Source organism: Ranitomeya imitator, chromosome 4 (assembly GCF_032444005.1).
Source record: "Ranitomeya imitator isolate aRanImi1 chromosome 4, aRanImi1.pri, whole genome shotgun sequence".
In the NCBI taxonomy this organism is placed as follows: domain Eukaryota; kingdom Metazoa; phylum Chordata; class Amphibia; order Anura; family Dendrobatidae; genus Ranitomeya; species Ranitomeya imitator.
In genome coordinates, this window is record NC_091285.1 from 432,776,207 (window position 1) to 432,789,691 (window position 13,485).

General features: G+C 44.2%; 1 protein-coding gene across 1 annotated transcript in view; it reads right to left on the reverse strand.

The window, feature by feature from the left end:
- The window catches only part of IREB2 (iron responsive element binding protein 2), a 106,237-nt gene that overhangs the window by 20,727 nt on the left and 72,025 nt on the right, over positions 1 to 13,485 (reverse strand). The window contains exons 17-20 of the mRNA XM_069765561.1: positions 13,048 to 13,172; positions 5,276 to 5,380; positions 2,770 to 2,912; positions 2,509 to 2,656 (exon numbers count right to left, since the gene is read on the reverse strand). Coding sequence (XP_069621662.1) covers positions 2,509 to 2,656; positions 2,770 to 2,912; positions 5,276 to 5,380; positions 13,048 to 13,172 — 521 coding nt within the window. The remainder of the gene's footprint in view (positions 1 to 2,508; positions 2,657 to 2,769; positions 2,913 to 5,275; positions 5,381 to 13,047; positions 13,173 to 13,485) is intronic.

Here is a 13,485-nt window from a genome sequence, read left to right on the forward strand (position 1 = left end):
ACAAATCAATGAGGGCAAACCGGTGTAGTGCCGTTGGGCTTTGGCACAATAAATAATAATTTTACCACTCCAAACCAGTAGTGTAAATTGAGGCATTGAGAGTTTAATCACTTAGCGTCCACAAGGTCATTTTGTAATTTCAACTAGGAGCCTTAACTGGACTTGTGATGGTTTTATTAAGCTTAGCGCAGTTATGTACCCATGTTTCACCTCCAACTAGAAAGGCAAACTGAAATGTAGATGTTTATCAACTTGAATGCTTAGCAGTTTCTTAGGACACCAGACCGGGAGGATGAACTGGACTGGTTTTGTTCAGCTTAGCCATACCCAAGCTACAAATCCCACTACAAGGATAACCTGGAACCTAAATGATTGACTAATTTAAATGCCAAAGTCTAAGTTATGACTCCAGACCCCCAAGAGTAAATGAACTTACAATGATTTCATTTGGCTTATCACAACCATGAACAACTTCAACTAGAAGGATAACTGGGCTGTAGATATTTTGCAGAGCTCAAACTCAACCAGTACATTCTGAGACTTCAGACACTGGACTTACAATGGTTTCATTCTGATTAGCCATTTACACCTCCAACAAAAGAGGACAAACTGGGACATAGATGTTAAATGCGGACCAGTTCAATATGCTATCCATGAATGAGGGATGGACAGAAAATCTGGACTCACCAGTAACACTCAGGACTGTATTTTATTAAGGCCTCTCCTTGTTATTTAATAAAATCACCACAGACCGGGCCCAAGACACGAGGCGGCCGGGCCCAAGACACGAGGCGGCCGGGCCCAAGACACGAGGCGGCCGGGCCCAAGACACGAGGCGGCCGGGCCCAAGACACAAGGTCAGAAATGAGGCAGCATTACAAACTAGTGAGATTCAAACAAAGGCTCCTGTTGTGACAGGCATTTTAACCAAAAGGCTGAAAGGCTGCAGGATTTGCGAGAAACGCCAGGTCCCAGGCATCAGGCCAGACATACTGAAGCATTAAAACAGATGAACAAAGCTCCATCCACATGTAGTATTTTAAAAAGAATTTATTCTGCCACAGTCAAGCAACGTTTCAACCACCAACAGGTCTTTTTCAAGCATACAGTACAGTGTATAGGACCAGCTTAAACAGTGTGAATGCAACGCAGTGCACCAATCACCATCAAGCCAAGCCCACAATAAAACACTCACAAAACATAACATATAACAAACATCAGATACATGTGCAATCAATGTCTCGCACATGTATCTGATGTTTGTTATACGTTATGTTTTGTGAGTATTTTATTGTGGGCTTGGCTTGATGGTGATTGGTGCACTGCGTAGCATTCACACTATTTAAGCTGGTCTTATACACAGTACTGTATGCTTGAAAAGACCTGTTGGTGGTCGAAACGTTGCTTCACTGTGGCAGAATAAATTCTTTTTAAAATACTAGCGCTGGATGGAGCGCTGTTCATCTGTTTGATTGCTTGGAATATCCAGGAAGGTTCCCTGGACTTGGAACAGGTGCCCCAACAAGTGAGTGCCGTCAGCCTCTTTTTATGTATTAAACTGAAGCATTAAATCTAGATTCTCCCAAACAGATGTTAGCTTTCAGCGAACAACTGACTGTTCTCACTGCCATGCTTACTAGAGGTTGCTAAATGATTGCTATGATTCACGATTGCACCAGATGTGATATCTAGACTCCTACATCCAAAAGTACAGGAAACCATACTGAAGGAGAAAACGGGAATGGTCTTTATTTCGTGCTCTTAGCTTCCTGTCCATGATCGAGGAGGCGGATCCCACTCTCAGGTGCTGTCATCGGTGAGGGGAAAAATATTGGTTATATCTGCAATTCAACAGCTTTGTACATTACATGTACAAATATTAGAAGTCATTTTTACATACATCCAAAATAGTATTCAATTTTAAGTTGTTTTTTTTGTTTTGTTATTTTATAATGGCAGAAAGTTGTATTAAACTAATTCTATCATTCACCAAACAAAATTATTATTTTATATTATGGGTTGTTAGAGAATCTATTTTATTATATATATTATATACTATATTCCAACACTTTAACATGCACAGATATCAGTAAAGGCATAGCTTCCAAAATTGTTTAACTTAAAATTTTCATGGGAAGTTATGGGGTTGCCTTATTTAATTTTTAATGATCAGTCTTAATTAAAGCCCCAATCAGCTTATTAAAGTCCCAGTGGACATAATGCAGAGACTGACACACTTTGTTTATACTTCCTTAGATATTATGATGAAGTCTAAAAAGTCTCTCCGGTAACTGATCTGGACTAAATCTATTTTTAAGAAAATTACATTGGTAAAGATCTTATAAGGGTCATAGATAGACCCCAAAGTTTTCCTTGGATGGACAAGCAGAAGTATTTCCAGGGTTATATGCCAACTGTGACAGATGTAATGTACACATGAGCTAAGTGATGTTTCCCCTTACTTTGAAACAGTCACATTCTCAGTTTTTTTTTTTTTTTATTACTCACCATCTGTCCTGATGGAAAATAAATGGTTTTTGGCCCGGTTTTTCCAACAAGCTTGTTAAAAAGTTTCATGTTCGCAAATGTTCCTCTAGTCATCACAGCATCATTGCCTCTGCGGGCCCCATAGGAGTTGAACTCCCTTGGCGCTAAGCTAAAGTGGGGTGGAAAAAAAATACACTAAAACGGAGAGGCTGAAAACAGAATAGAGTGCCGAAATGGCAACATCAGTGGTACCATGAAGAATGTTTACTGAAGATGGCATACTTTTTCTGAATCAAGTACTTGGCAGCAGGACTTGTACGAGAAATGCTTCCAGCAGGTGAAATGTGGTCAGTAGTGATGGAATCCCCTAAATAAAGCAATACATGGGCTCGTTCAATTGCTGGCAGAGGTGCTGGGGCTTTTTCCTAAAAATTGACAGATTGGAAAGATGTTATTTACAATAAATATTTATCAGAATGTAAACTACATTTATTTTACATCACTATTTGTAAGCCAAAACCAGGAATGGGTGAAAAATGCAGAAGTGGTGCACGTGTTTCTGTTATACTTCTCCTCTGATGTAAAAAGGTTTACTTGTGAACGTAGATTACAGAGGTGTGTTGTTCATTCACTCTTGCACCCCTCCAATCTATTCTAAACTCTGCTGCCCGACTAAGGGTAAGTTCACACAGGGGTTTTTTGCTTTTTTTTTCTGCAGCAAAACCTGATCTTCTTGGCAGAAAGAAGCTGCGTCAAAAACGCAGGTTTAGGTCCGTTTTTGTTGCATATTTGGTGCGTTTTTTTTTTCTCTTTGTCCATGCTAATGTCCTTTTCAGCAGCAAAAATGCAGCAAATAATGATACCTGCGTTTTTGCTGCATTTTTTTCAACACCCATTCAAGTCAATGAGTGAAAAAACGCAGTAAAAACGCTGAAAGAAGTGACATGCTCTATGTCCAAAAAACGCAGCAAAGCAAAAAATACTGATCACACAAAAAAAAAAAAAACAGTGTGTGCATGAGATTTCTGAAATCTCATATGCTTTGCTGGTACAGTAAAAAGCAGCTGAAAATTAGCATAAAAAAAAAATGCAGCAAAAACGCCCTGTGTGAACTTACCCTAATCCACCTGTCCCCCCGCTATTCCCCGGCCTCTCCCCTCTGTCAATCCCTGCACTGGCTCCCCATTACCCAAAGACTCCAGTTCAAGACCCTAACCATGACATACAAAGCCATCCACAACCTGTCTCCTCCATACATCTGTGACCTCGTCTCCTGGTACTTTCCTGCATGCAACCTCCGATCCTCACAAGATCTCCTTCTCTATTCCCCTCTTATCTCCTCTTCCCACAATCGTATACAAGATTTCTCCTGTGCTTCCCTCCTACTCTGGAACTCTCTACTTCAACATATCAGACTCTCACCTACCATCGAAACCTTCAAAAAAAACCTGAAGACCTACCTCTTCCGACAAGCCTACAACCTGCAGTAACCACCGATCGACCAAACCACTGCATGACCAGCTCTATCCTCACCTACTGTATTCTCACCCATTCAGTGTAGACTGAGACCTCATGGGCAAGGTCCTCTCTCCTCCTGTACCAGTTGTGACTTGTATTGTTTCTTTTTATTATGTATACCCCTTTTCACATGTAAAGCGCCATAATAATAATAAATAATAATTATGTCTATTAATAGGAATCTGTCAGCAGGTTTTTGCTATGCAATCGAGGACAGCATGAGGTAGGAGTTAAAATCCAGATTTCAACATTTGTCATATTTCAGACTGAGTGATGTTACTTACAATGAAGTTTTTATCATCTGGTGAATATAACTGTCTGGACTACAGCAGCATGTAATATGCTAGTCCGACTCCACTCCCTCCTGTGAAAGGAAGCTCTCTGTCTATAGACAATACAAATTGGTGTAGGTGGAGTTAGCTGTAGTGTTGGCGGGTTTAGCTTTCTCAGCTCTGCTGTATTGCTAAACCTAAAAACGGTTTCACAATTGCTGCACCCAGTAAACTAAGGGACACATCGCTGGATTCAGGGTCTCTGCCTACATCATGTTACTCTCAGATAAGGTAGAAAAAAACCTAGCGAGAGATTCCCTTTGTTACATAATCTAAAAGCAGCATGATATATAGCAGAGATCCTGATTCCATTGATGTGTCACTAGGCTGTGTTGCAGTTTCAATAAAATCAGTGTTTTATGAGCAGGAGATTATCACTACAGGACTACGTGTCTTGTGCCTCCTAGCCAACTGCTATAAATAACCAAGCCAACAGTGATTAGCAGCTTTCTGTCAATGAATAGTGTCAATGATGTGGTCAGGGGTTATGCAGAGCTCAATATTCTGTGCACTGCTAAACCTGCAGCAAATTAAATGGGGATTGTATCAAAATTACACCATGCAGACCAGCAAACAACATCGCTGGAGACAGGCCTCAATTCCTACAGGATGCGGCTCTCAGATTATACAGCAAAAAGCTGGTGACAGTAACCAAAATGATGAGCTATCCCCTAGTTTTCCCAAGTACTCTTTAGGACATTCTTCATTTGTTACTCCCCTGTTTGTCACTCGTATCACAGGAGCCAAAGTAGCATGAGTGTAGTGCATTTCCTTAGGTACTTTGTGTTTAGCTCATTTTATTCCCTAAATGGGAGGAAGGGATGAGTTTAGATTGTTAGCCCCAATGGGCACAGTGATTATGACGTCTATAAAGTGCTGGTGCTATATACTGTAAGTGAGCACAAGAAATACATTAGATAGATTGGAGTTCTACATACCAGCCTGTTGAAAAAGGGAGGACTTCTGATATAGGTGGATCTAAAGTCCCAAGGAAATAAAGCGCTGTCTGGTGCATCCAAAAGGTTCCACCTTGTATTGTGTTTCTTTGCAAACAAGATAAAGAATAGTTACCAAATACTGTTTCAATGGAAAAGTGAAAAACATATGTAGCAAAAGCACACACTTCCAAAAATCATGTACGTCACGTATCACATTAATTTATCTGCTGTAGAATTTCAGCGACAATAGTGTTATGTCTCACATAAATAATTTTCCAAGTCAGATCACGCATAATAGGTGTACGTTAAAGAAGAAAAAAAAAATTGTTTTCAGATATTGTTGTTACATACTTATTAGGGCACTTTTGATTTCGAACATCAACCTAATATGGCGAGTGCAGATAGTCACACGTTGTTTGCATCCTCTAGTCAAGGATCAGTGACCTAGAAGTGGCTTATGATTACTAGCGCTGGACATTCTAGGTAGACATTCTGGACATGAGTTTAACCCTCTCCCACATTAAAACAGGAAGCGGTCTGCAATATGTGAAGAGACTCAAGAGTGGAGGTTCCTCCACATGCAGCTATATTAAATAGCTGGCATCTGCTTTTAACAGCAGAGCTCCGGCCGTGACTTAACCCTTTGGACGCCGTTGTCAATCTCGGACAGCGGCATTTAAATGTAATGCGGGACAGTGCTCACGTGCGCCAGCTCCCATCAGCCGTTGTGTTACCACAATAGCTGGGAGTCTGCCCTAGTGACTTCCAGGCTGAATCCCATAGGAGACAGATTTACGCCATGTACTGCAATACTACAGCATTCCAGTACACAGTAGAAGCGAACAAATTAACACAGGTCCAAGTCTCTAAAGGGGATTCAAAAAAAAAAAAAAAATCACATAAAAATTCAATATCACCTGTCTTTTTTCACTAATAATTTAAAAAAAAGAAACCTTTGGTATTGCCGCTTCTGTCAAAATCAAACTATAGAAGCAGCTAACCCCTATGGTAAAAAGAACAAAGAGAAAGGCCGGTTTCACATTTGCGGTTGTGTCCGCAGAGTTTCTGACGCATACGTCCAAGTGTCTTGATTTCATATCTTTTACACTGTGAACGCAGGTACATGCGTTTGACTACGCATGCGATGTTTCGCGTTGTGCGGCGGGGCACGGTTAACGCACCATGTTGCAATTTTTGAGGCCATACGCATGCGGACGCTTGCAGAAGGAGTGTGTCAAAACAACGCATTACAGTCTAGGGGAACGCATAGGAACGCAAGGACATACGTTTGCGTACGCATGCGTTTTCTGAGTAAACAAGAAATCCCATGAGACACGCACATTTGGAGTGGCTTGTGTCAAGGAAATTCTCCTGGAAAATCCTTTTCCTATCGAATGCATGCGCATAAAAAGCACAAACGCATGCAAACACAGTGTTTCTTCCCAGCCATGCGTAAGCTGATGCGGATAGAAAACGCTGCGTTAGCATGCGCTTGCGGACTCAACCACAAATGTGAAACTAGCCTAAAACAAATTAAAAGTGCCAGAATTGTTTTGTGCTTTTTCACCTCCACCTCCCCTAAAAAAAACAAAAAAAAAAAAAGTTTTTTTTATCAGAAGAAAATAAATGTTAAAAAATGGTGACAACGTCTACATGAGGTTTACTAATTCTTAGCAGTGATGGGCTGCCAGTTAGTAGAAGATTCGCAGTGCTCTAGTCCAGCAGCCACGGATTACTAACATGGCAGCTGGACCAGGGCCCTGCAAGTCTTTTAGCTCAGCTCCATACAGAAATATTATGTTTAGCATGATTTAACAGTAAATTATGCATTGCTCATTGGAAAAACAGGATTTTTGGTTGCTCACTGTAAAATCTTTCTTGGAACCTTCATTTTGAGGACACAGGAAACCATGGGTGTATGCTGCCTGCTGCCACTGGGAGGCTGACACTATGCTCCTCCGCAGCAGTGTACACCCCACCAACTGACACTAAGTTAATCAGTTAGTGAGAAAGCAGTAGGAGAAGCAAAATGTAAAGTAAGACTGTAAAGGAAAAAACAATACCAAACTAACAATAGAAAGAATCAACACAGTTGTCAAACATAGGCGGGTACTGTGTACCCCCAAATAGGGCTCCGAGAAACAGATTTTACGGTGAGCAACCAAAAATCCTGTTTTCTCTATCGCTTCATTGGGGGAACACAGGAAACCACGGGACGTGCCAAAGCAGTCCCTGGGAGGGAAACGGCACAAACTCTTATCAGGTCAGAAAACTAGCTACTACCGCTTGCAAGTTTCTCCAACCTAAGCTGGCATCGTACGAAGAGTAGGTATGCACCCCCCGTAGAACTTGGCGAATGTGTGAATAGAAGACCATGTCAAAGCTTTGCAAAGCTGTAAGGCGGCTGCCCCCAGGGGGAGGTGTCCTGTTCTTAACCCAGTACACCTCCAAACAGTCGCCAAGATCCAGCGAGCAACTGTAGCTTTGAATACTGGAAGGTCTCTATGAGTACCCCCCTCAGGGACAACAAATAATTCCATCCGACTGAAAGGGGCAGTCCTAGAAAGGTAAACGCAAATCGCCCTATCAAAGTCCAAACTGTTCAGAGAACGCTCCAGGAGATGAATCGTAAAAGGACAGAAGGAGGGGAGAACGATGTCCTCATTGTGATGAAATGATTAGTCTTCCTTGGGAAAAAAGGAGAGAACAGGAAGCAAGCCCACCTTATCCTCAGATGAATAAGGAAGGGGGAGACAAGAAAGCGCAGTCAGCTCCGAATCCCAACTGATTGAAGTAATGGCCACAAGAAAAAACACTTCCAAGACAAAAATGACAATGAGACCTCTCTGAGCAGTTCCAAGGGATGAACTCCGCTTCAGAACCAGGTTGACGTACCAGAGCTCCACTGGCGGTCGATACGGAGGCGCCACATGAGCCACTCAATGAATAAAGGTTTGGACCTGAGAGCGTGAAGCTAACTACTTCTGGGAAAGAATAGATAATGCTAAGAATTGGCCCTTCAGTGAGCTAAGAGCAAGCCCTGCATCTAATCCTGCTTGAAGGAAGGCTAGAATAGAAGAGAGAAGGCCATAGACATGGCATGATTAGACTCACACCAATAGAAGAAGGCTTTCCAAGTCCAATAGTAGACTCGAGACTATGCAGGCTTCCGAGCTTGGATCACAGTCCGAATCACTCAGTCTAAGAACCGGATGCTCTTAGAACCGGTTTGTTTCAACAGCCACATAAAGCGACCGAGAATTCCCGTGGTAGATGGGACCCTTAGAAAGCATCTGATCTGTCCGGAAGTCTCCAAGTGGCGTCTGAGAGCAGACTGACAACTTCTGCATACCATCCCTTTTGGGCCAATCTGGTGCTACAAGGATGACCAGCACCCTTCTGCTTAGATTTTCTTCAACAGCCTGGGAAAAAGGGGAAGTGGCGGAAACCAGTAAAGAATTGAGAACCGAGACCAGGGTATCGCCAGAGCATTGAAGCTCCCGCAAGAGGATAGCAGGACCGGGAGACGAACTGCAGGACCTTTCTGTTCATCTGGGATGCCATGAAATCCACGTCCAGAGTGCCTTATCAGAGACAAATCTGATGGAAGATGTCCAGATGAAGAGACCATTCTCCCACCGAGAGACCGTCGTGACTGAGAAAGTCGGCGGCCCGCCCAATTATCTACTCAGAGGATGTACACTGCCAATATTGCTGGAACCTTGTTCTCTTCCCAGAGAAGAATTTTGGAGACTTCGGCCACGGCCAGACAACTCAGACTTCCTCCCTGATGGTTGACATAGGCCACCACCATAGCATTGTCGGTCTGAACTCGAACTGGTAGGCCCCTGAGAAGGTCATGATGCCACTGGAGGAGAGACAGAAAAATGGGTCTGATCTAGAAAATGTTGACTGGAAGCGAAGACTCTTCCGGCATCCAACGATCTGGACTGTGAGCTTGCGGAAGACAACTCACCAGCCGAGGAGACTGGCATCCGTTGCAATCACCGGCCAGTGGATAGGGAGGAAGGACTGACCCCAACGAATGAGGGGGGAGGACAGTCACCAGTTTAGCGATGCTCTGATTCGGGATGAGTTCCGGACTGGACAATCCAGGGAGAGAACAGACCTGTTCCAATGGGGACATGATGGTCTGTTGAAGGGGCCTGGTGCAAAACTGAGTGAAGGGAATCGCTTCTGCAGCTGCCACCATCCTGCCCAAAACCACCATAGCCGAACGAAGGGATGGAGAGTAGGGACCTGAAGAGAGCAAATTCCCCAATGAAGATATGCTTTTTTCCCCAGGGACAAAGACCCTAGCATGAAGGGTGTTGAAAAGCATGCCCAGGAAAATCAGACACCGAGTAGGGACTAGACAAGATTTTGACCTGTTGACTATCCAGCCCAGTCGAAACAGGGTGTCGAGAGTGATGGACAGGCTTTCCTGGGCTAGTGAGAAGGATGGGGCCTTGATGAGAATATAGTCGAGGTAAGGCAGGTCCACCATTATCTTTGTAAATCCCTGGGCGAGGTTGACAGGCCAAATGGTAGGGCGAGGATTGAAAGTGGTCCTGCCGTACCACAAAGCACAGGAATCTCTGACGACTCGGAAAAATCAGGACATGGAGATAGGCGTCTTGGATATCCACCGAACACAGGAACTCTTGAAATTCCATGGAAGCTATGACCAAGCAAAGGGATTCCATTTTGAAAGGATGGCGATGGACCCTTTTGTACAGTAACTTGAGATCTAGGATGGGTCAAACTGTTCAAAGCTCTTTGTAGTTCAATAGACGGAATAGAGACCTGTAAAATATTCCTGAGGTGGGACAGGAATGATGAAGCACAACTGCTCGGAGAAGCGAAGAGATGGCTGCGAAGAAACCCGGAACCAGAGAGGGATCCCTTGGTGGGGGAGTGGGGAGGGCGGGGTTAGAAAAAAAACTGTCTCAGGAATGTGAAATGAACTTTATCTTGTATCCTTATGATACCACTTCTCTGAACCAGGTGTCCTTAATGGAAGTGAGCCAGGCATCCCTGTAGAACAAGAGACGACTACCCACCTCCCTGGGCGAAAAGTGTCAAGCAGAAGATAATCTGCTAGACCTGCTGCTCCTGGAGTATCTGCCTTGGCTTAAAGGAGGGCCTTTTTTCCTGCCGAGGCATCTCCTGAATAGAGGAAACTGCCAAATAAACACGCAAAATTTACACTGTGTGAGGGTGCCGAGATTCAGCCTGAAAAAGAAGAGAACATTTTCCACTGGTGGCCTCCGTTATGATCTGTCCAGCCTGTTCCCAAACCAGTCGTGAACTCTGGAAAGGCAGACAGGTCAGAGACATCTTGGAGGACGAGTTTGCCTTCCACGCCTTTAGCTATATGGTTCTGCGGATGGCCACTATATTACTGGATGCTTGAGATGCACAGGAGGCGGTGTCCAAGGAGGCAGCCACTACATATTTCCCGCTTGTGAGATCTGATTTGCTAACTCATCAGGTGCAGCTCATACCAGGATTCCTTTACATAGTTGCTTAGCCCAGGCAGATATAGACTTCAACACCAATGTGGGGGCAAAGGCAGGGCATAAGGAGGAACAAGCTACTTCAAAGGCTAACTTGGCTCCTTGAGTCAGTTATTGAGGTCCTTAAGGAATGCCCCCATCCATAAGGGGGAGGACTGTGTTGGTGTATAGTCAGGAAACAGGGGAGTCTACTGTTTGAGAGACTTCTAATTTTCCATAAAATCTGAGGCAAACGAATGAAAAAAAAACACCCAGCTGCTTCCCTCTCTGGAAGAGTCCGGACGGATTTTCTCTCTCTCTTGAAAGGACCCCTTTAAATTCTTTTTTGGGGGTAAAAACTCTAGGCATTTGACTTGACCATCTGAAGGACAATCCCTCATTGGGGGGCTCCGATGGAGCATCCTTAACATTAAGGGTCTGGTTGACCGTACAATAAGACTCTCCACCATGTGTATCATATTAGAGGCCTGGTCAGAATCCAGGTCTGACTCCGCTTCAGAATTCCGAAGCAGAGTCTGACTCTGGTACTGCTGGCACATCTGGGGAGGACGACGCGGAAGATGCCACCCATCCAGAGGGATCAGGGGCAAAGGGAAGTGAAGAGAAACTGGAGAGAATCTCCTGTCTAAATCTATTATGGCCATTGCTGATATCTGAAGGAGAATGTACAGAAGGGTTATGGGATCCGCTGGCATGGGCGGTAGGAGGGATGGGCAATCTGTCAAGCACAGATACCAGTGTCTGACACACCTTGGATAGATCCGCAACAGCTTAAGAGAAGACGCCTACACTGGGACAAGGGAGCAATCTCTCGTGGAGCGGTGGATGACTCCTGGGAATTAAGGGCAGAGGGTTTGCTATTGCTGTAATCCAGACAGAGGGGAGAAAACTGACGAGAAGGGAGTCTGCACTTACATGAAGAACAAACAAAGTGTTTAACAAGAATACTAGAGGACAGAGGACGAGAATGCTCTCCTATAGAATTAAGCATCATAGAAAAGCAAGACAGGCTCACTAACAAATGCCAGGAGGTTAGGGGACAGAAAAAGAGGATGATACTGAGGAGGGTATCATTCTGCAGAGCAGAGCTTACTCATGGGAGAGCCGAGGTCCCGCAAGATGATCCTAGGGTTCTATGGTGAGGAGGGGTCAGGAAGGCTGGCTGGAGAGGCTCATGTGATGCTCTGTCTGGATGCGGGAAAATGGCGACTGTGGGGAGGAAGAGGCAGGCCTCTTGACAGAAGAGAGCGCAGTTTCCCATGCCACAAAAGGAGGAGGTGGTGTGTGTTTGTCCGAGGCAGGTGGGAGAAAAGCCTGCGCAACATTGAAGGAGTGAGGGGGTGGAGCAGAGCATCACAGCTAGGCCGCACAGAAGCTGGGGTCTAGAGTAAGAAGAGAGGCCGGCGCACGAGGGGGGCATCGCAGACGACTAAAAACCCCGTGAAGAACGGGCTTAAATCTCGATGCTGAAAGAGGAAAAAAAAAAAACACATGCATAATAACCCATTCTAGAGTATCCTGTCAGAATTTGTAGGCACGGTTAACACTTCCAATAAATCATCTTCTGTTCCTGGGATCGGACCAGGCAAACCACTTTATAGGGCTGAAGCATTAGCCATAGCCTCTACTGATAAGCGACATCAGAGAGATGGGGAAACCTGAAAAAAAAGGGAGTAGCTCTTCATCCACGAAGAGATCTCGGATGTAAGAACAGATGTCTAAACCTCACTGGATTGCAGGATGTTTATCTCCTGATGCAGTTTGGCTTTGGTGGGTGAGCGGGCAGGAGTAAGGGGCCAGGACCAGTCTTCAAATAACCTGAACCCATTTTGTGAGTTAGGCGCTGGGGTCCTCCCGGATAGACAGATGAGAATACGGGGTGTCAGTGCACGCCATACTCTGTCTCTACGTGGGACAACAGTGCAACTGTTCACAGTTACCCTCCAAAGGATAATAGAAGAGGAAATCTTCTAAAATAGAAAGTGGAAAACATTACTGAAAAAACACCAAAAACTGAGGTAGATATGGGTCTAGCGAAAGACCACTGTCCGCCTCCTACTGACACTAAGTTAAAGTGATTAACCTAGTGCCAGTCGGTGAGGTGTACACTGCTGGGAAGGAGCTATTTTTTTTTTGTCCATAGTGTCAGCCTCCTGGTGGTAGCAGCATGCACCCATAGTTTCCTGTGTTCCCCAAAGAAGCAATAGAGAAACAGTTTTAGAAATAAGTGAAGTATCAGATATACTTTTATACCTCTATTTTCACTTTTAGCTCTTTAAACATGGACGGGATAACAAGATTCTCTTCTACTTGTAAAACCTCTTCACGGCTGGGCCAAATGTCCTGCAGAAAGACCTTATCACCCTGAGCATTTACACCTGAAAAATACATAAAATTGCACCTTAGTGTAAGTATATTAATGTATACATGTTCCAAATTCAATAATACTGTTTCTAGAATTAAGGGAGGACATTGTTTTTTTAAGGTGACCAGGTTAAAAAAAAGGAAGTGTTATGTGGTTTTAAAGGGAACCTGTCACCCCCAAAATCGAAGGCGAGCTAAGCCCACCAGCATCAGGGGCTTATCTACAGCATTCTGTAATGCTGTAGATAAGCTCCCGATGTATCCTGAAAGAGGAGAAAAAGAGGAGCCAGAGCCGCAGCGTGACTACATGAAGTGGACGTCATCGTA